This window comes from Carassius auratus, chromosome 45 (assembly GCF_003368295.1).
Source record: "Carassius auratus strain Wakin chromosome 45, ASM336829v1, whole genome shotgun sequence".
In the NCBI taxonomy this organism is placed as follows: domain Eukaryota; kingdom Metazoa; phylum Chordata; class Actinopteri; order Cypriniformes; family Cyprinidae; genus Carassius; species Carassius auratus.
In genome coordinates, this window is record NC_039287.1 from 2,701,277 (window position 1) to 2,723,932 (window position 22,656).

Sequence of the window (22,656 nt, forward strand, 5' to 3'; positions counted from 1 at the left end):
ATATTCTTCACTCAGCTCTAAACTTTCTTTAATAAAAATATAAAGCCCTCACCAGCAGAAATCTAAGGTGACCGTATTTGTGCTAGACATTTATTTTCCAGGCCAAATAAGGCATGGTAGTCTCTCTCTCTCTCTCTCTCTCTCTCTCTCTCTCACACACACACACCCTTTCTAATCCAAGACATTTAATATGACAGTGATATCGAATGATAACAAGTACTTAAGCATGCAGCAGCATCAATTTTAGACTAAAGCTAAAAATCATTCATCTTTACACTACAATGTTTGTGAGAAGACATCTTCAGGAAGAGAGCGTTTGCTTGTGGGAACATTTTTAAGCTGCTGTGTAATGTACACACAAGCACATGTGTTTGGGTCAGGGGCCGGAGGACAGGAAATAGCACCGAAATTGACTGGTCTGTGGAGGGCGACCCAAACACAGACACAGCTGCAGAGAGACAGACAGTCCAATCACACTATAACTCCAGGACAAGAAAGACTTCTTACAGTAGGCAAGGCTCGAACCTTGAACTTTGACCCCGCAGTGTTAGCTGTTAGATAAGACTGAGAGCAGACAGTAGAGTCACATTACTTTACACACTTATACTCATAGTTTATCCACCTCGGTGAAGCATTTTTAAAAGTAGGACAGATCATAAACTTGAGCTTGGCTTTAGTACAGTCTGTAAGAAGGGGAAAATAATTATTGCAGGTTACCACTTTTTGCAGGGTAGTTAATGCATTAGATATCATAAACTAACAATGAACAGCAATTTGTGTAGCATTTTTGGTGACACCTTACAATAAGGTCCCATTAGTTACTGCATTAACTAACAATGAGCAATACATGTATTACAGCATTTTTATTAATACAGCTGTTCTCTGTTAGTCAGTCAATCAAGTCACTTTTATTTATACAGCACTTTTAACAATACAGAGTATCAAAGCAACTTTACAATACAGTTGCTCCTTTACACTTAAGGAAGGTTAAGGAAAACAGTTCGACACCATGGTATAATGAGCATACTCGCACCCTAAAGAGAGCAGCCCGAAAAATGGAGCGCAGCTGGAGGAAAACAAAACTAGAGGTATTTCGTATTGCTTGGCGGGAAAGTAACCTATCCTACAGAAAAGCATTCAAAACTGCTAGATCTGATTACTTTTCTTCTCTTTTAGAAGAAAACAAACATAACCCCAGGTATTTATTCAATAGTGGCTAAATTAACGAAAAATAAAGCCTCAACAAGTGTTGACATTTCCCAACACCACAACAGTAATGACTTTATGAACTACTTTACTTCTAAAATCGATACTATTAGAGATAAAATTGCAACCATTCAGCCGTCAGCTACAGTATCGCATCAGACAGTGCACTATAGACCCCCTGAGGAACAGTTCCACTCATTCTCTACTATAGGAGAGGAAGAATTGTATAAACTTGTTAAATCATCTAAACTTACAACATGTATGTTAGACCCTATACCATCTAAGCTCCTAAAAGAGGTGCTTCCAGTAGTCATAGATCCTCTTCTGACTATTATTAATTCCTCATTGTCATTAGGATATGTCCCCAAAACCTTCAAACTGGCTCTTATTAAGCCTCTCATTAAAAAAAAAATAAAACTCAACTTGACCCCAAAAACTAGTTAATTATAGACCAAGTTGAATCTCCCTTTTCTGTCCAAGATACTAGAAAAGGTGGTATCCTCACAATTATATTCCTTCTTAGAGAAAAATGGTATATGTGAGGATTTCCAGTCAGGATTTAGCCGTATCATAGTACTGAGACTGCTTTCCTTAGAGTTACAAATGATCTGCTCTTATCATCTGATCGTGGGTGTATCTCTCTATTAGTTTTATTGGATCTTAGTGCTGCGTTTGACACAATTGACCACAACATTCTTTTGCATAGACTTGAACACTTTGTTGGCATCAGTGGAAGTGCATTAGCATGGTTTAAATCAGGGGTGGGGAACGTTGATCCTGGAGGGCCTGTGTCCCTGCAGAGTTTAGCTCCAACCCTAATTAAACACACCTGAACAAGCTAATCAAGGTCTTCAGGATACAGGTAGGTTTTTCTTTTTCAGGGTTGGAGCTAAACTCTGCAGGGACACAGGCCCTCCAGGATCAACGTTCCCCACCCCTGGTTTAAATCGTACTTATATGACCGTCATCAGTTCGTAGCAGTGAATGAAGATGTATCATATCGATCACAAGTGCAGTATGGAGTAGATAAGGCTCAGTACTAGGGCCGCTACTCTTCACGCTTTATATGTTACCCTTGGGAGATATCATCAGGAAACATGGTGTTAGCTTTCACTGTTATGCTGATGATACTCAGCTCTATATTTCTTTGTGGTCCGGTGAAACACACCAATTTGAAAAACTAATTGAATGCATAGTCGATATAAAAAATTGGATGATGAGTAATTTCTTACTGCTAAATTCAGAAAAAACAAAGGTGTTAATTACAGGACCTAAAAACTCTGCTTGTAATAACCTAGAACACTGTCTAAGACTTGATGACTGCTCTGTCAATTCTTCGTCATCAGTTAGGAACCTAGGTGTGCTACTTGATCGCAATCTTTCCTTAGAAAGCCACGTTTCTAGCATTTGTAAAACTGCATTTTTCCATCTCAAAAATATATCTAAATTACGACCTATGCTCTCAATGTCAAATGCAGAAATGTTAATCCATGCATTTATGACTTCAAGGTTAGACTATTGTAATGCTTTATTGGGTGGTTGTTCTGCACGCTTGGTAAACAAACTACAGCTAGTCCAAAATGCAGCAGCAAGAGTTCTTACTAGAACCAGGAAGTATGACCATATTAGCCCGGTCCTGTCCACACTGCACTGGCTCCCTATCAAACATCGTATAGATTTAAAAAAATTGCTTATTACTTATAAAGCCCTGAATGGTTTAGCACCTCAGTATTTGAGCTCTTTTTACAGTATACTCCTCTACGTCCGCTACGTTCTCAAAACTCAGGCAATTTGATAATACCTAGAATATCAAAATCAACTGCGGGCGGCAGATCCTTTTCCTATTTGGCGCCTAAACTATGGAATAACCTACCTAACATTGTTCGGGAGGCAGACACACTCTTGCAGTTTAAATCTAGATTAAAGACCCATCTCTTTAACCTGGCATACACATAACATACTAATATGCTTTTAATATCCAAATCCGTTAAATGATTTTTAGGCTGCATTAATTAGGTAAACCAGAACCGGAAACACTTCACATAACACCTGATGTACTTGCTGCATCATTAGAAGAATGGCATCTACGCTAATATTAGTCTGTTTCTCTCTTGTTCCGAGGTCACAGTAGCCACCAGATCCAGTCTGTATCCAGATCAGAGGGTCACTGCAGTCACCCGGATCCAGTACGTATCCAGACCAGATGGTGGATCAGCACCTAGAAAGGACCTCTACTGCCCTGAAAGACAGCGGAGACCAGGACAACTAGAGCCCAGATACAGATCCCCTGTAAAGACCTTGTCTCAGAGGAGCACCAGGACAAGACCACAGGAAACGGATGATTCTCTGCACAATCTGACTTTGCTGCAGTCTGGAATTGAACTACTGGTTTCGTCTGGTCAGAGGAGAACTGACCCCAACTGAGCCTGGTTTCTCCCAAGGTTTTTTTCTCCATTCTGTCACCGATGGAGTTTCGGTTCCTTGCCGCTGTCGCCTCTGGCTCGCTTAGTTGGGGTCACTTCATCTACAGCGATATCATTGACTTGATTGCAAATAAATGCACAGACACTATTTAACTGAACAGAGATGACATCAATGAATTCTATGATGAACTGTCTTTAACTATCATTTTGCATTATTGACACACTGTTTTCCAAATGAATGTTGTTCAGTGCTTTGATGCAATGTATTTTTTTAAAGCGCTATATATATAAAGGTGATTGCTTCATTGATATTAATGTTACAGAGCAAACAGAATAAGAAATGTAAAGAGGTAAAACTAAGGCAGGAAGAAGGTCGAGGCACGGGATGAAGCTAGAATGATTAAACTAAAGCTAAGACACAGAATGAAACCGCTGTGTTAAGTAGCTAACGCTCTCGAACGCTAAACGCTAACAACACTCGGCCCAGATGGGTAAGAGAACAAGCCTTTTGTCGAGTGTGTGAACTGGCCTCAAGTGTGCATGTAATCAGTGAGATGCATTGTGGGAAATGTAGTACAGGGTGATCTGTGACAGTCTGTGTGGTGCAAGAGTCAATAAAGCAAAGGCAAATTCTGGTGGCGATCGGAAAGAAGACTAAAAACCAGGTTCATTAAAATTAAATATGAAAACAATAATAAACATTGATTTTTCAGTTCAAGGCAGCTGATCATTTAATTATTTCAGTTAGTTACAACTACTGAGTTTAATAATGTATTAGTAAATGTTGAAATGGACCTCAACTAAGATTAATTAATGCTGTGAAGTATTTTTCAATGTTAGTTCACATTAACTATTAAACTAATGTTAAAAAATTGAATCTTACTATAAAGCATTACTCTAGGTCAGTGGTTCCCAACCTTTTTCAACTCGCGGCCCACACAACCAAACACATATGTTTGCGCGGCCCACTTCAAAAAAATTAACTGACCCCGCTATTGTTGGGTTAATAACTTAGTACTCAGAAGCTAGATTTTAAACTATATTTATTGAATAAACTAGGGCTGTGCGATATGAAAAAAAAAAAAAAAACTATCGCGATTTTTTTGATCAATTTTGCAATTGTGCTTTTACAGTCATGAACGCATTCAGGATTAATTTGAAACATATTTCCAAAAGAAACCCAATCAGAGCTTTATCAAAAAGTTGTAACATCTCTAGAACAGACATAAGTCAAAATTATCCCTATAGTGAAGATGTAAAAATTTTTTATAGACTTATGGCAAAAAAAAAACAAAAAAAAAATCCTGTATACAGGGACTTTTTTTTCTTTTTGCCATGCATTGTTCATAGAGCTCATTAATTGTAGCGGTGCCTCAGGTGTTTGCAGTGTGTATACAGTATGTGTATGCGGTCAGCAGTGAGAGCGCATAAATATAACGAGAATCTCTCTGTTCGCAGCAGATTTCCTTTGCTCTGTCACAAAACTGGTCGTGCTTGCTCAGATACACGCTGCTTTGCGAGGAGAGAGTGTGCACACTTAAAACGTGTCTCCTCTCACTTAAACTGCATCCTGTTCACTAACAAATTCACTCTATGCTCATGTGTTAGACATGAATTATTTTCGCACGTTTTTATTTCTAGCCTTTTACCGCAGTGAGAACGCTCTGATCCGTCAACATTGGCTCAGAAAAAAGGCGCATCACAGACAGTGTGTGAACCTGGAGTTAGGCATATGCGCACGCTCAAATCCTGATTTTAGGATGTTTTCTTTTAATCGCACAGCCCTAGAATGGACTGGAAATGAACAGAAAATAATTGGCGGCCCACCTGCAATACCACCGCGGCCCACTAGGGGGCCGCGGACCACAGGTTGAAAACCACTGCTCTAGGTTAATGTAAATTCATACATTTACTATTGTGTTATTACATAACCTTATACACTGTTATATAACATCTTAGAACAACTTATTTTTAAATGATACTTTTTCATAATACACTATCTAATGTTAATTTATGCAATGCACAAGCCACAGATGCATGAAATGAATATTAACCATGAACAATAAATAGTGTAAGCTTGTTGTTTCTATTCTTACTTATTATTTGCAGTTACTTAAGTCAGGTTAACAATACCTAATGTCTTCAGGGTAAGTAAATGCTGTATTTGTTTTTGATATAAATGTCAATATGAGCTTCTTCAGGGCAGTATAAAATAAGAATCCAGTTTTTATAGATATATACATCTTGCAGATTCTCCATTAGGTTGTAAACTTATGAGCTGGGCTGTAGCAATTATGCACGTTATGATTTGTGTGATTTGCATTACAAAGATTGGTGATTCGTGGGCAGGGTGAAGCAACAGGTAGCTGTAGACGTGATAATTCACAGGGACACTTCTGCATCAGCATGCTCTGACTGAACTCTGTGAATCTAACTCTTAGCGGTGCTGAATATTCAGAAAGGTGGGCAGACCTGCAGCTGCTAAACACAGTTTTACAGTCTGCAAGCAGCAGAGGAGATATCGAACCACTTAACTTCAGTCTAATTTATGAGGTGAAAAGTTAGCAGGGACTTAAATTAATAATAGGACTTGCACCAGGTCTGGGATTTGCTGCAGACTCGTAACATCATCTTCACATGGTCGCTGCTTCTGTAGTGCCTGAGCAACCCTCTGTGTTTTTCCACTTTCTCCAATCAGTGTACTCTCCCTTTACCCTTTATCTGTCCCGTTATCACAGCCGAGCTCTGATTACTAATGACCCACTCTCCTAGCTGTGCAGCACTGATATAATAGTTCTCGCAGTGCATAGGTGTTATCACATTAGAGAAAGCCCCAGAGAGAATAAGGAGAAATCAGAGCGCTACTTAGTGAGAGGAAACATGATTGTAGCGGTTTCACTTCCTCCTTTATAGCTATACTGTGTTTGCATATATATATATACATATATATAATTACGTTGTATTTGTATTTTCAGTCATACTTATCTAGTTTATTTGTGACAGTGTAGTGAGATCATGAGCCTAAATATGTTTGACCTCAGATAAATCTACAATGTGCTGGTGCCAAATGCTGTGAGATAAATAACTCTCTGTACAATAACTGATAGTGCAGACGGAGAGAAATATATAGTCAGAAAGATTTGATACACTGATATAGTAACACATTTCTAGAGTAATTATTCTTTATTTGTATTTTGGTAGTGATACAGTAGTTAAAGTGGGTAATGATAACAATAAGCACATTGTATTAATTTTTCATAACTGCTTTCAGACAAAGGCCGACTGATGACAAGTGTGTACATGTCACTGGCTGTAATGCTGTAGAAAGAGCTCCACAATGTGGCCGTTTATGAAAAAACAGACACACGTTGAATATATTTTCTTTTGCTAGATTGATTGTGAAATCTGTTTCTACTAACTCAACTGTTTAAACTAACTCAGTCATCTTTGCCTTTGGTATTAAAAAAATAAAAATAAACGTTTAAAAATGAACTGAAAAGCTTTAGTTTTACTGTTGTATTCTCTGTAAATCTCAAAGTTTACTTTTAGTGGTTTGCCAAAAAGAGTCACGCAATCAAAATCACTTCACATTACTATTAGACTTCAGTTTGCTTATGTTTCAAAGTAACACCATGCTATAAATTTAAAATGCATTACATATGTCTATATATCCGTATGGAGTCTTTGTGTTTGTATTGTGACCCAAAGGCTGTGTTTAATTGGTTTTATTTATTTACTTGGCTTTTTATTTAGCAGTAACCCCGATTTGTGGTAATGGATAAGATTGAAATCAGTGATATACTTGGTGTTTCAATTGTAAGTGGTTTTGGATAACAGCATCTGCTAAATGCATAAATGTAAAAGTGTGAATATCAGGATGACGTTTTACATTGTTCATTGTTCTCTGAGAGTGCTTTGATAGAGTGGGAGTCACGGAAATGCTCCTATTCACATGTCCTGCGAAAACAAAAGATACAACAATATATCAACATATAAACATATCAACATATAAAGAACAATCAGGCTGATTCCACTCACCATGACAAAACCAAGGAAGGTGATGGAGACATTTCCATAAATGTTGATTGTAGTTACTTTTTCCAGAGGGATGCGGTGCTTGAACATGCTGTGCTGTTGGCCTTTTACACGTATCTAACCAAACCAAAGCCATATTTAAAGTACAGTTTAACAAATATTAGCTTAGCATCTTATGGTCACATCACCATTTTGCAGTTGCTAAAAATCCTGTATTTTGTATTCACTACATATTCACTACATATGGTAAAAATCTTCTGCAAAAACTCATCAAGAAACAGATTCTTTTTAGAGCACTGTTAGAGTCATGTCTCAAAACACACACCTGAAATCCTTCAGATTTGATGACAAAGAACATCTCAAAAGCTTCTCCCTTTTTAAAGGGGTTGTCAGAGACACTTTCCTCGGCTCCCCATCTCCCATTCCTGAAGCTGTTCATGACCACCTTCGAGCCCATTCGAGGGTTGAAGTGGAGAGCAATGTCATTCTTGTCAGTAGGCCCAGTCGTGAAATTTACTGAAAATCTGCATGGAAGTAGAGGAATTATGTTAAATGATCAGAATCTAAATTATTGCTCATCTCACAAACCACATGAAGAAACGACAAGTGAAATAAAAGTACTACAACAGATCATGCATTATTTATTTATTAAGTGCAAGGCTTGGTCTCTCTTGCGTGTTTGGTCCAGTATTAATATAATAATAATGTTGTGATGTATTAAAATACATTGCAGTGTTTACTGCAGCATGCATCTTATCATGTGGTAGTTGGTGTTTCCTAAGCCTTATTCAGTGCATATTGGAGGATTGGTTCCTTACAGTGGCCGTAGCCACGGGTGTGCCAGGGTGTGCCTGTCCTGTGCCGCCCACAGTGACAGCTGGCACACCTAAAAATAGATGCAGAATTATTTTTTATAGTCTCAATAAAAAATGTTTACTAAACTTGGGAAATTGTTGTTTATTTAGAATATATATATATATATATATATATATATATATATATATTAAATCAACCCTTTCACGAGTAAATTACTAATATTCTAACTGACCCCTTGTTTCCATGGCGACGCGTCATGATTGTCACGTGACACACCGCAGCCAATAACATATATATCTGTATTCGTTTTATTTAATTTTTCATTTTTTATTAAAATATATACACAAACTTGCTTACCATGTCAACTATCTGATATTCCGATTCTCCGTTTAAAAACCTTTATAAATGATCTTGATCTATAACGAGATGAGCGCTGCAGTTCAGAGTCCTGTCAGCCGGATTTAACGTACAGCACTTGAATTCCCCAGTTTCTACCGAAATACATGAAAGTAAGTTTCTGTTGAACTGGACGAAGAATAGAGTAAACTTTATAGTTCTGCTGTGTCTGTCTGATATATGAATAAATGACGTCTGCAAATTACATTTGATTAGATAGTTTTTGCTGCTTCCGTAGACATCAGTGTGTATTTTACAAACTACCAATGTATTGTTTTACTAGTAATTATGTATATTTAAATGTATGAAACCTAAAATAAACATTATGTGCGTCATTCTCTGGCTCAGTGCAGCCAACGCGGGAAAGCTGTTTGAATCTGGCAGTTCTGTGACCTCACTGAACATTCTAAATCATACTCTCAGGGGCACATAAATAAGAATCCAATATATGGTGCAATAATGCTAAAAATGTTAAAATGTAATTTACATTTTTAATTATTTTTATTAAAATATATCTGCCGACATTTGGACTGCCAACCAATCAGCAAACAGCAGTTGACTGTGACCCCAGCAGTCTATGATATAAACAGATCATTTTTGATAGCACATTGATAGCTAGCAATATTTAGCAGAGCTCCTTTCTTAATTTTTTTTTTTTAGCAAAAAACCTTGGCTTGATGGACAGCCCAACACAAGGCCTTAACATTACACCTGATGAGGATGTTTCTTCCTCCCCGGGCCCAACATCAAAAGACAGTGTTGTCAGATTGGAAACGTCCAAGTATCGTACCAGAAGTTCAAAATTAGCGTATTTGGAAGAAAATTATTACATTTAACAATTAACTACATTTTGACATGACCTGCAAATTACCACTAAGAGTATGGTTGGACGGAAGCTGTGTGACAAAAATACTATCCCATAATTTTGCACAGTAATCTGACAATAAATGTGGCACACCCAGATTTTCATATGCACACCCAGAGTCTCTTTTCTGGCTACACTACTGTTATTAAACATGATCAACGGAATCGGGGTTGCCGGGAGGGGATGGAGGCAATATGTCCAAAATCTAATATCACAACACGAGTCATTTTCATTTTAACGATATACATCACAATATAGTTATTTTTGATAGAATAGAAATTTCAAAATTCTTGTCGGCAGTCAATACAACAAACAAACAAAAACAAAAAAAACTCACACTCACTGAAGACAAGTTAGTGATTAAATAAGAATAAACTAATTACAAGTAATGTGACCAAAGACTACAGTAGAACAAATAAATAAGAAATGCTTCATACATTCATGCTCTCAATCAAATCAATGCCTCTTTGAGCACCGTCTGCACATGCACTCGCCTCTCTAACAGCACTCTGAAGCAGTCTCTCAGACAGTGAGCACATATAGCAAAATCAGTTCTCTTTCGCTTGTTTCAACAACTAAAAATCACTTGAATTTAAACTGCAGTGATTAAAAAAATTCAGCATTGTGTTAGTTCAGGCAGGCCACGTTAGTCAAGCTTGCATCAGCCGACAGTCAGCTTTTCCTGACGTGTACCAATCCAGTCTTGACACCTATCACCTGCGATCTATTTAAATTCCCATTCATCAGTGTCTCTTCCATCGCATCACTGCTTGCAATTAACTCCCTCCTCCAACCCCATCTCCACCAACTGAACCTGTAATCCGATCTAACTTGCTTTCTTTACAATCTCTTCATTGGAAGCATTCTATATCATGTTTCATTAACAACTCAGGTAATTATGAATTGTAATTATGTATGCTTATAATGGTTCTGTTCTGTACCCCAGTAGGGTTTGTCTTGCTGCTCTCCCCGCTCTGTCCAAGCAAGGCTGCATGGAGAGGCATGTGGATTGTTGCCCAGAACATAATCATACCACCAACACTAACTGTATGCAATATAATTGTCTTAAATATACTTGACAGAAGTGGTCCTGATTGAAGTGTGCAAATGTAGCACAATATCCTCATATGAGTGTGTAACAGAGATAGAGACAATAATCCAAAAATCTCTACCGGTTTAAACATTTCTACCCGTTCTACCGGTATATTACCCACCACTAAACACTGTTGAAAATTACCGTTTAGCATTAGTAGGAATGACTCCCTGCACATACAAGGCCATGCCTTCTCTCAGGCCTCCTGGAATGGGGGCCACATAAGGAAGAATCTGTAGAAAGTACAATAAAACAGGTATCAATCCTAATCTTGAGGCAGGGTTTGGATTCTTTAAAATGAAAATTTTAAATACAGTGATTGTCAAAGTGCTCAGTTTATCATGCACCACTGTTTCAATAAATGAATAGTTCAACTAAGAATAACAGTTCTGATATCATTTACCAGATTCAAATAGCAGGTTCCTCTTCGGGAACTCGAGCTGCGTCGAGCGCTTTTAGGGAATGCCTTTGGCAAGAACAACTCTGAATATCGTGTGCAATCAGTTCAATGGAAGAGCGTGACGTCACGGATGGGGTGACGTAGCGACCAGGAAGCTATAAAGGCACTGGACGGGAGATACTCACACCACTAGCAGGCTCCTCATACCGCGAGGCTCAAAAGCAGAGCTCTGAGTCGGGGGCTCCTAGAATTAAATGTGATCTTCGTACAGTTATCGAAGCTAGGAAGTCCTCGGCGAAGAGGTCCTGACGCCAGTACTCCAGTGACCTCGAGGGTAGCCCCTACGGGGTCAGAGCGGTATCCACCTCATTATACGGTACCCTCTGGAGGGCGGTCTGCCAACCCTCCCAGTGTTTCAGGGCGCAGCTGTGTCCCGCCAGCGTCCCTCCCAGTTATTTCCGCCCGTGAGCGTAGTGGAGCTGGGAAGCTCGCCTCCCCTTCGGGGGCCTCTTACACCAGAGATCAGTCTCGAGAGACTGATTCCCTTAGTACATTATCGAGCAGCGTGGAAACTACTGCCAAATGTATCTCAATGGGTCCTGCACACAATAGAAAGAGGCTATGCTATTCAATTTGGCCGTCCACCGCCGAGATTCAATGGGGTTACAACGACAGTCGTCGGCCCCCAGCAGGCTCTGGTTATGGAACAAGAAGTGAATACTCTATTAAGGAAGGAGGCCATCGAGGTGGTCCCTCCTCTAGACAGGGAATCCGGGTTCTACAGCCGGTATTTCATAGTTCCAAAGAAGGATGGGGGGTTGTGTCCGATCTTAGACCTACGTCAGTTAAACCTCTCAGTTATGTCACTGAAGTTCAAATTGCTTACTGTCAAACAGGTTGTAGCTCAAATCAGATCTGAGGACTGGTTTGTCACGATAGATCTCAAAGATGCATACTTCCACATATCCATCCTTCCACAACACAGGAAGTTTCTGAGGTTCGCTTTCGGGGGCAAAGCTTATCAATATCGAGTACTTCCATTCGGCCTTGCACTCTCACCCCACACATTCATGAAATGTGTAGATGCGGCTCTGGTACCCCTCCGTATGCAGGGCATCCGCATTCTAAATTATATCGACGATTGGTTGATTCTAGCTCAGTCAGAGCAGTTGGCGGTTCGACATCGAGGTGTCGTTCTCGCCCATATGGGGGAGCTGGGTTTGAAACTGAATGCCAAGTATACTTTCTCCAGTTCAGAGAACCACCTATCTAGGAGTAGTATGGGATTCGACCACGATGCAGGCAAGTATGTCACCTGCTCGGATCGAGTCGATCCTCACATCAGTCAAGAGAGTCAGAGAAGGCCAGTCACTCACTGTGAAGCAGTTTTAGGGACTGTTAGGGCTCATGGCAGCTGCATCCAACTTGATACCTTTTGGTCTCCTGCACATGAGGCCCCTTCAGTGGTGGCTCAAGACCAAGGGGTTTTCCCCGAGGGGAAATCCTTTCCTAACTATTCAGGTCACGCGGCGATGCCTTCGTGCTTTAGACATATGGAAGAAACCTTGGTTCTTGAATCAGGGCCCGGTGTTGGGAGCTCTTGGTCGCTGTGTAACGCTAGCGACAGATGCGTCCCTCACCGGTTGGGGTGCGGTCATGATTGACCACCCTGCCCGCGGTCTGTGGAGCGGTCACCATCTGACATGGCACATCAATTGTCTAGAAATGCTAGCAGTATATCGTGCTTTAAAATATTTCCTCCCAGACCTGAGAGGCTGTCATGTGTTAGTGCGCACCGACAACACAGTGATAGTCTCTTATATCAATCACCAGGGGGGTCTGCGTTCACGCCCCTTGTACAAGCTGGTGTACCAGATCCTCCTGTGGTCCCAGGGCAAACTCCTCTCGCTAAGAGCAGTGTATATTCCTGGGCGATTGAATGTGGGAGCAGACATGCTGTCGAGACAGGGGCCGAGGCCCGGGGAATGGATGCTTCATCCCGAGGTGGTGAAGCAGATATGGCAAATATTTGGCAAAGCTCAGGTGGACCTCTTCGCGACTCGAGAGACATCGCAATGTCCCCTCTAGTTCTCTCTAGTTAACCCAGCTCCACTGGGACTAGATGCCATGGCACAGACTTGGCCGAGGCTTCATCTGTATGCCTTTCCCCCCATCGCTCTGCTCCCGGGAGTTCTGGCGAGAGTACGCCGGGACGGGGTCCGTCTGTTGTTAGTAGCCCCGTTCTGGCCGGGCCGAGTATGGTTCGCAGATCTGATTTCTCTCCTCGACGGCTCTCCATGGCAGATTCCGATCAGGACAGATCCACTCTCAAAATAATTCACCCTCGCTCGGAGTTGTGGAAGCTGTGGGTGTGGCCCCTGAGGGGGCACATCTGTTAGCAGCTGGTCTCTCAACCGAGGTTGTTGAAACCCTACTCCAATCCAGAGCTCCCTCCATGAGGAAACTGTACGCCCTGAAGTGGAAACTCTTCACATCTTGGTGCAAAGATCGCCACCTTGACCCTGTTAACTGCCCAGTTGGTACAGTTCTGGAGTTTTTACAAGCTAGGCTCTCTGCGGGGTTAACCCACTCCACCTTAAAGGTGTACTTGGCAGCCATAGCTGCTTACCATGTCCCTTTCAGTGATCAGTCACTGGGCAGACACCCCCTAGTTACACGTTTCCTCCGAGGTGCACTGAGGCTGAGACCTCCAGTACCTTTCCCATATTCCCCCATGGGATTTGGATGTGGTGTTAGAGGCTCTCTGCAAAGCTCCATTCGAGCCAATTCAAGAAATCTCAGACAGACATCTGACACTTAAGACTGCCCTATTACTGGCTATTACCTCTCTAAAGAGAGTTGGAGATCTTCAGGCCCTCTCGGTGGCCCCTAACTATCTAGACTTTGCCCCTGATATGGCCAAAGCATTTCTATACCCTTGAGCGGGTTACATTCCTAAAGTTCCCTCTGTCACACCACAACCTGTCGTACTGCAGGCCTTCTGTCCTCCTCCCTTTTGGGGAGCCAGACCAGGAAAAGCTAAATTGTATGTGTCCAGTGCGAGCATTGGACGCATACATCCACAGAGCTGCCCTGTGGAGAAAGTCTGACCAATTGCTTGTATGCTACGGTCCTCCTAAAAAGGGTTCTCCTGCCTCTAAGCAGACCCTTAGTCGTTGGATAGTCGAGGCTATCAACGTCTCCTATGAGTCCTCTGGTCTTCCCATTCCTTTGGGAGCCAAGGCTCACTCTACGCGGAGTATGGCTGCCTCTAAGGCCTTTTTAGCAGGTGTGTCCCTCTTGGACATCTGCAACGTTGCGGGGTGGTCCACGCCCTCTACATTCGCCAGATTTTACAATCTCGATATGCAAGCCGCTCCTGGCTCTTCTGTCCTCTCGTCCTAAGCTGTGCGTCTTCGAGGGAACGAGACGCTGCGTTGCCGAGCCACCCCCCGTACCCAGCTGCGTGGCACGTGCCTTTATAGCTTCCTGGTCGCTACGTCACCCCGTCCGTGACGTCACGCTCTTCCATTGAACTGATTGCACATGATATTCAGAGTTGTTCTTGCCAAAGGCATTCCCCAAAAGCACTCGACGCAGCGTCTCGTTCCCTCGAGGAACTAGGGTTACATACGTAACCTAGGGACATTTTCAACTCATTCAAATGGAAATAGGAAATTTCAAAATGGCCATCAGAATCTTGAAAATGTGGTGAGATTATTGTTATTTGGTAAAACAGTTCTGATGCAATGAACTTTCATTAAGTGCTTGCACTTTGTTGTGCTTTCAGAAGTCACTTTTAACGATCGCTCACTCACAGGATTTTGGACCGGCTGCAAGATCTCTGATTGTACGGCAGAAAGATCCTCATGTGAGCTCCCCAGAGTAGTGATTTTTGTTCTAACTTCTGTAGGAAATACAGATGCTGTCCAGTTCTGATGAGTGAACAGAGAAATGTGACTTTAGAAATCTCTTCACCCTCAAAGCCATTCTCACTGTGTTCTGTGACAGTATCATTCATTCTGGAACATTGCTTTAACTGAAGAAAAAGTGACCTACTTGTATGAAGCCAGAAAGATTCACAGCAACATCACCACTGAAATTTAATGTTGACACTTTTTCCAGTGGTATACAGTGCTTGAATGTGTACAGCTCTTTGCCATTCAGATAAACCTGATGAATTGAAGGAACACAGCCCATGTGAGGAAAAGGTCCTTGCTTTCTTTTAGGAGTGCAGTAAGTCTTGTTCTTAAAACACGTACCAGATATCCTTCAGATTTGACAACAGTAAACATCTCAAATGCTTCTCCCTTTTTAAAGGGATTGTCAGAGATACTTTCCTCAGTTCCCCAACTTCCATTTATTAAACTGTTCATGGCAACTATCTGGTCCATTCGTGGGTTGAAGTGGAAAGCAATGTCATCATTGCTGGACTGCCCAGTCTTGAAATTGATTTCAAATCTGCATGGAAGATAAAATATGTTGAAGAAACCAAATCATAATACCAGTGAATTATCTGTGCCCCATCTCCCAAATTTTACAATTAAGTAATTCATTACCCATCAGCATTAGTGGGAACAGCTCCCTGTAAGTACAAGGCCATGCCTTCTCTCAGCCCTCCTGATATTGGGGCCACATAGGGAAGGTTCTGCGGTAAACACAAGAAAATAGGCATCAACGAGTATGAACCAGATTCAGGTTTTGAACTCAGTGAATTAGAAGAATGTAGGATTTCATTGATGTTTTAACTGGTCATCACAGTCTGCTCTTGAGTGAGAGCAGAATGTGGGTTCTTATGCACCGCTGTTTCATGATGTCTCAAGTCACTTTTAACGATCGTTCACTCACAGGGTTTTGGACCGGCTGCAAGATCTCTGATTGTACGGTGGAAAGATCCTCATGTGAGCTCCCCAGAGTAGTGATTTTTGTTCTAACTTCTGTAGGAAATACCAATGTTTTCCAGTTCTGATGAGGGAACAGAGAAATGTGACTTTAGAAATCTCTTCACCCTCAAAGCCATTCTCACTGGGTTCTGTGACAGTATCTTTCAAGCTGTAACATTGCTTTAGCTGAAGAAACAGTGACCTACTTGTATGAAGCCAGAAAGATTCACAGCAACATCACCACTGAAATTTAATGTTGACACTTTTTCCAGTGGTATACGGTGCTTGAATGTGTACAGCTCTTTGCCATTCAGATAAACCTGATGAATTGAAAGAACACAGGCCATGTGAGGACCAAATCCTAACTTTATTTTAGTAGTGCAGTGAGTTTTGTTCTTAAACACGTACCTGATATCCTTCAGATTTTGTAACAATGAAAATCTCAAATGCTTTTCCCCTTTTAAAGGGATTGTCAGAGATACTTTCCTCAGTTCCCAAACTTCCATTTATTAAACTGTTCATTGCAACTATCTGGTCCATTCGAGGGTTTAAGTGGAAAGCAATGTCATCATTGCTGGACTGCCCAGTCTTGAAATTGATTTCAAATCTGCATGGAAGATAAAATATGTTGAAGCAACCAAGTCCTAATAACAGTGAATTATTTGTGCCCCATTTCCCAAATTTTACGATGAAGTAATTTCTCACCCATCAGCATTAGTGGGAACAACTCCCTGTAAGTACAAGGCCATGCCTTCTCTCAGTCCTCCTGATATTGGGGCCACATAAGGAAGGTTCTGCGGTACACACAAGACAATTGGCATCAGTGAGAATGAACCAGATGCTTATAGCAGGTTTTGAACTCAGTGAATTAGAAGAATGGAGGATTTCATTGATGTTTCAACTGATCATCACAGTCTGCTCTTGGGTGAGAGCAGACTGTGGGTTCTTATGCACTGCTTTATGTCACTAGTCACTTTTAACGATCGCTCACTCACAGGGTTTTGGACCGGCTGCAAGATCTCTGATTGTACGGTGGAAAGATCCTCATGTGAGCTGCCCAGAGTAGTGATTTTTGTTCTAACTTTTGTAGGAGATACAGATGATCTCCAGTTCTGATGAGGGAACAGAGAAATGTGACTTTAGAAATCTCTTCACCCTCAAAGCCATTCTCACTGGGTTCTGTGACAGTATCATTTATTCTACAACATTGCTTTAGCTGAAGAAACAGTGACCTACTTGTATGAAGCCAGAAAGGTTCACAGCAACATCACCACTGAAATTTAATGTTGACACTTTTTCCAGTGGTATACGGTGCTTGAATGTGTACAGCTCTTTACCATTCACATAAACCTGATGAATTGAAGGAACACAGCCCACGTGAGGACCAAATCCTAACTTTATTTTAGGAGTGCAGTCAGTCTTGTTCTTAAAACACGTACCTGATATCCTTCAGATTTCATAACAGTAAACATCTCAAATGCTTCACCCTTTTTAAAGGGGTTGTCAGAGATACTTTCCTCAGTTCCCCAACTTCCATTTATTAAACTGTTCATGGCAACTATCTGGTCCATTCGTGGGTTGAAGTGGAAAGCAATGTCATCATTGCTGGACTGCCCAGTCTTGAAATTGATTTCAAATCTGAATGGAAGATAAAATATGTTGAAGCAACCAAATCATAATACCAGTGAATTATCTGTGCCCCATCTCCCAAATTTTACAATTAAGTAATTCATTACCCATCAGCATTAGTGGGAACAGCTCCCTGTAAGTACAAGGCCATGCCTTCTCTCAGTCCTCCTGATATTGGGGCGACATAGGGAAGGTTCTGCGGTAAACACAAGAAAATAGGCATTAACGAGTATGAACCAGATTCAGGTTTTGAACTCAATGAAATAGAAGAATGTAGGATTTCATTGATGTTTTAACTGGTCATCACAGTCTGCTCTTGAGTGAGAGCAGACTGTGGGTTCTTATGCACCGCTGTTTCATGATGTCTCAAGTCACTTTTAACGATCGTTCACTCACAGGGTTTTGGACCGGCTGCAAGATCTCTGACTGTACGGTGGAAGGATCCCCATGTGAGCTTCCCAGAGTAGTGATTTTTGTTCTAACTTCTGTAGGAAATACCGATGTTTTCCAGTTCTGATGAAGGAGCAGAGAAATGTGACTTTAGAAATCTCTTCACCCTCAAAGCCATTCTCACTGGGTTCTGTGACAGTATCTTTCAAGCTGTAACATTGCTTTAGCTGAAGAAACAGTGACCTACTTGTATGAAGCCAGAAAGATTCACAGCAACATCACCACTGAAATTTAATGTTGACACTTTTTCCAGTGGTAAACGGTGCTTGAATGTGTACAGCTCTTTGCCATTCACATAAACCTGATAAATTGAAAGAACACAGCCCACGTGAGGAAAAGGTACTTGCTTTCTTTTAGGAGTGCAGTAAGTCTTGTTCTTAAAACACGTACCTGATATCCTTCAGATTTCATGACAGTAAACATCTCAAATGCTTCTCCCTTTTTAAAGGTATTGTCAGAGATACTTTCCTCCATTCCCCAACTTCCATTTATTAAACTGTTCATGGCAACTATCTGGTCCATTCGTGGGTTGAAGTGGAAAGCAATGTCATCATTGCTGGACTGCCCAGTCTGGAAATTGATTTCAAATCTGCATGGAAGTTAAAATATGTTGAAACAACCAATACTGATAACAGTGAATTATTTTTGTCCAATTTCCCAAATTTTACAATGAAATAATTCCTCACCCATCAGCATTATTGGGAACAACTCCCTGTAAGTACAAGGCCATGCTTTCTCTCAGTCCTCCTGATATTGGGGCCACATAAGGAAGGTTCTGTGGTACACACAAGACAATTGGCATCAGTGAGTATGAACCAGATGCTTATAGCAGGTTTTGTACTCAATGAATTAGAAGAATGTAGGATTTCATTGATGTTTTAACTGGTCATCACAGTCTGCTCTTGAGTGAGAGCAGAATGTGGGTTCTTATGCACCGCTGTTTCATGATGTCTCAAGTCACTTTTAACGATCGTTCACTCACAGGGTTTTGGACCGGCTGCAAGATCTCTGATTGTACGGTGGAAAGATCCTCATGTGAGCTGCCCAGAGTAGTGATTTTTGTTCTAACTTCTGTAGGAAATACCGATGTTTTCCAGTTCTGATGAGGGAACAGAGAAATGTGACTTTAGAAATCTCTTCACCCTAAAAACAATTCTCACTGGGTTCTGTGACAGTATCTTTCAAGCTGTAACATTGCTTTAGCTGAAGAAACAGTGACCTACTTGTATGAAGCCAGAAAGATTCACAGCAACATCACCACTGAAATTTAATGTTGACACTTTTTCCAGTGGTATACGGTGCTTGAATGTGTACAGCTCTTTGCCATTCACATAAACCTGATAAATTGAAAGAACACAGCCCACGTGAGGAAAAGGTCCTTGCTTTCTTTTAGGAGTGCAGTAAGTCTTGTTCTTAAAACACGTACCTGATATCCTTCAGATTTCATAACAGTAAACATCTCAAATGCTTCTCCCTTTTTAAAGGGATTGTCAGAGATACTTTCCTCCGTTCCCCAACTTCCATTTATTAAACTGTTCATGGCAACTATCTGGTCCATTCGTGGGTTGAAGTGGAAAGCAATGTCATCATTGCTGGACTGCCCAGTCTTGAAATTGATTTCAAATCTGCATGGAAGTTAAAATAAGTTGAAACAACCAATACTGATAACAGTGAATTATTTGTGTCCAATTTCCCAAATTTTACAATGAAGTAATTCCTCACCCATCAGCATTATTGGGAACAACTCCCTGTAAGTACAAGGCCATGCCTTCTCTCAGTCCTCCTGATATTGGGGCCACATAAGGAAGGTTCTGTGGTACACACAAGACAATTGGCATCAGTGAGTATGAACCAGATGCTTATAGCAGGTTTTGAACTCAATGAATTAGAAGAATGTAGGATTTCATTGATGTTTTAACTGGTCATCACAGTCTGCTCTTGGGTGAGAGCAGACTGTGGATTTTTATGCACTGCTGATTCATTATGTCACAAGTTACTTTTAACGATAGGTCACTCACAGGGTTTTGGACCGGCTGCAAGATCTCTGATTGTACGGTGGAAAGATCTCCTTGTGAGCTGCCCCAGAGTAGTGATTTTTGTTCTAACTTTTGTAGGAAATACAGATGCTGTCCAGTTCTGATGAGGGAACAGAGAAATGTGACTTTAGAAATCTCTTCACCTTCAAAGCCATTCTCACTGGGTTCTGTGACAGTATCATTTATTCTGCAACATTGCTTTAGCTGAAGAAACAGTGACCTACTTGTATGAAGCCAGAAAGATTCACAGCAACATCACCACTGAAATTTAATGTTGACACTTTTTCCAGTGGTATACGGTGCTTGAATGTGTACAGCTCTTTACCATTCACATAAACCTGATGAATTGAAGGAACACAGCCCACATGAGGACCAAGTCCTAACTTTATTTTAGGAGTGCAGTGAGTCTTGTTCTTAAAACACGTACCTGATATCCTTCAGATTTCATAACAGTAAACATCTCAAATGCTTCTCCCTTTTTAAAGGGGTTGTCAGAGACAATTTCCTCAGTTCCCAAACTTCCTTTTATTATACTGTTCATGGCCACCTTCTGGTCCATTCGAGGGTTGAAGTGGAAAGCAATGTCACCATTGCTGGACTGCCCAGTCTTGAAATTGATTTCAAATCTGCATGGAAGTTAAAATATGTTGAAACAACCAATACTGATAACAGTGAATTATTTGTGTCCAATTTCCCAAATTTTACAATGAAGTAATTCCTCACCCATCAGCATTATTGGGAACAACTCCCTGTAAGTACAAGGCCATGCCTTCTCTCAGTCCTCCTGATATTGGGGCCACATAAGGAAGGTTCTGCGGTACACACAAGACAATTGGCATCAGTGAGTATGAACCAGATGCTTATATCAGGTTTTGAACTCATTGAATTAGAAGAATGTAGGATTTCATTGATGTTTCAACTGATCATCACAGTCTGCTCTTGGGTGAGAGCAGACTGTGGGTTCTTATGCACTGCTGGTCCTTTATGTCACAAGTCACTTTTAATGATCGCTCACTCACAGGGTTTTGGACCGGCTGCAAGATCTCTGATTGTACGGTGGAATGATCCCCATGTGAGCTCCCCAGAGTAGTGATTTTTGTTCTAACTTTTGTAGGAAATACAGATGCTCTCCAGTTCTGATGAGGGAACAGAGACATGTGACTTTAGAAATCTCTTCACCTTCAAAGCCATTCTCAGTGGATTCTGTGACAGTATTCATTCATTCTGGAACATTGCTTTAGCTGAAGAAACAGATACCTACTTGTATGAAGCCAGAAAGTTTCACAGCAACATCACCACTGAAATTTAATGTCGACACTTTTCCAGTGGTATACGGTGCTTGAATGTGTACAGCTCCTTACCATTCACATAAACCTGATGAATTGAAGGAACACAGCCCACGTGAGGACCAAATCCTAGCTTTATTTTAGGAGTGCAGTGAGTCTTGTTCTTAAAACACGTACCTGATATCCTTCAGATTTCATAACAGTAAACATCTCAAATGCTTCTCCCTTTTTAAAGGGGTTGTCAGAGACAATTTCCTCAGTTCCCAAACTTCCTTTTATTAGACTGTTCATGGCCACCTTCTGGTCCATTCGAGGGTTGAAGTGGAAAGCAATGTCATCATTGCTGGACTGCCCAGTCTTGAAATTGATTTCAAATCTGCATGGAAGTTAAAACATGTTGAAGCAACCAATCCTAATAACAGTGAATTATTTGTGTCCCATTTCCCAAATTTTACAATGAAGTAATTCCTTACCGATCAGCATTAGTGGGAACAACTCCCTGTAAGTACAAGGCCATGCCTTCTCTCAGTCCTCCGGATATTGGGGCCTACATAAGGAAGGTTCTGCGGTAAACACATGAAAATAAGAATCAACGAGTATGAACCAGATTCAGGTTTTGAAACTCAGTGAATTAGAAGAATGGAGGATTTCATTGATGTTTTAACTGGTCATCACAGTCTGCTCTTGGGTGAGAGCAGACTGTGGGTTCTTATGCACTGCTGGTCCTTTATGTCACAAGTCACTTTTAATGATCGCTCACTCACAGGTTTTTGACCGGCTGCAAATCTCTGATTGTACGGTGGAAGGATCCCCATGTGAGCTCCCCAGAGTTTGTGATTTTTTTCTAACTTTTGTAGGAAATACAGATGCTCTCCAGTTCTGATGAGGGAACAGAGACATGTGACTTTAGAAATCTCTTGACCTTCAAAGCCATTCTCAGGATTCTGTGACAGTATCATTCATTCAACATTGCTTTAGCTGAAGAAGCAGTGACCTACTTGTATGAAGCCAGAAAGGTTCACAGCAACATCACCACTGAAATTTAATGTCGACACTTTTCCAGTGGTTATACGGTGCTTGAATGTGTACAGCTCTTTACCATTCACATAAACCTGATGAATTGATGGAACACAGCCCA

General features: G+C 41.0%; 2 protein-coding genes across 2 annotated transcripts; both read right to left on the reverse strand.

Annotated features, from left to right (window-relative positions):
* Positions 1–6,803: 6,803 nt before the first annotated feature.
* Positions 6,804–20,999, reverse strand: LOC113062675 (uncharacterized). The gene is made up of 25 exons (XM_026232658.1): positions 20,956–20,999; positions 20,660–20,858; positions 20,558–20,570; positions 20,457–20,475; positions 20,215–20,332; positions 19,919–20,007; positions 19,623–19,821; positions 19,420–19,533; positions 19,179–19,295; positions 17,854–17,942; positions 17,557–17,755; positions 17,354–17,467; positions 17,113–17,229; positions 16,823–16,911; positions 16,526–16,724; positions 16,324–16,437; positions 16,083–16,199; positions 15,794–15,882; positions 15,497–15,695; positions 15,294–15,407; positions 15,053–15,169; positions 10,979–11,067; positions 7,990–8,188; positions 7,668–7,781; positions 6,804–7,586 (listed from the first exon to the last, which is right to left on the reverse strand). Exons 1-25 carry the CDS (start codon positions 20,997–20,999, stop codon positions 7,578–7,580), a joined length of 2,880 nt encoding a protein of 959 aa, XP_026088443.1. The 3' UTR covers positions 6,804–7,577.
* A 283-nt stretch (positions 21,000–21,282) lies between these two features.
* LOC113062891 (galectin-4-like) lies at positions 21,283–22,061 on the reverse strand. Its single transcript, XM_026232953.1, has 4 exons — positions 21,992–22,061; positions 21,696–21,894; positions 21,494–21,606; positions 21,283–21,368 (listed from the first exon to the last, which is right to left on the reverse strand). The coding sequence occupies exons 1-3, from the start codon at positions 22,033–22,035 to the stop codon at positions 21,538–21,540; spliced, it is 312 nt and encodes a 103-aa protein (XP_026088738.1). The 5' UTR covers positions 22,036–22,061; the 3' UTR covers positions 21,283–21,368; positions 21,494–21,537.
* Positions 22,062–22,656: the final 595 nt, after the last annotated feature.

Bases quoted from the DNA above. Each gene is read 5' to 3' on its own strand.
- LOC113062675 (XM_026232658.1), bottom strand. From the start codon at position 20,999: ATGGCCTTGTACTTACAGGGAGTTGTTCCCAATAATGCTGATGG. The intron at 19,822-19,918 runs GTGAGGAATTAC...ACTTCCATGCAG, and splicing joins GTTCCCAATAATGCTGATGG to ATTTGAAATCAATTTCAAGA. The intron at 8,189-10,978 runs GTAATTTTCAAC...ACTTCCATGCAG, and splicing joins ATTCCTACTAATGCTAAACG to ATTTTCAGTAAATTTCACGA.
- LOC113062891 (XM_026232953.1), bottom strand. From the start codon at position 22,035: ATGGCCTTGTACTTACAGGGAGTTGTTCCCACTAATGCTGATCG. The intron at 21,895-21,991 runs GTAAGGAATTAC...ACTTCCATGCAG, and splicing joins GTTCCCACTAATGCTGATCG to ATTTGAAATCAATTTCAAGA. The intron at 21,607-21,695 runs GTACGTGTTTTA...TCAATTCATCAG, and splicing joins TGAAATCTGAAGGATATCAG to GTTTATGTGAATGGTAAGGA.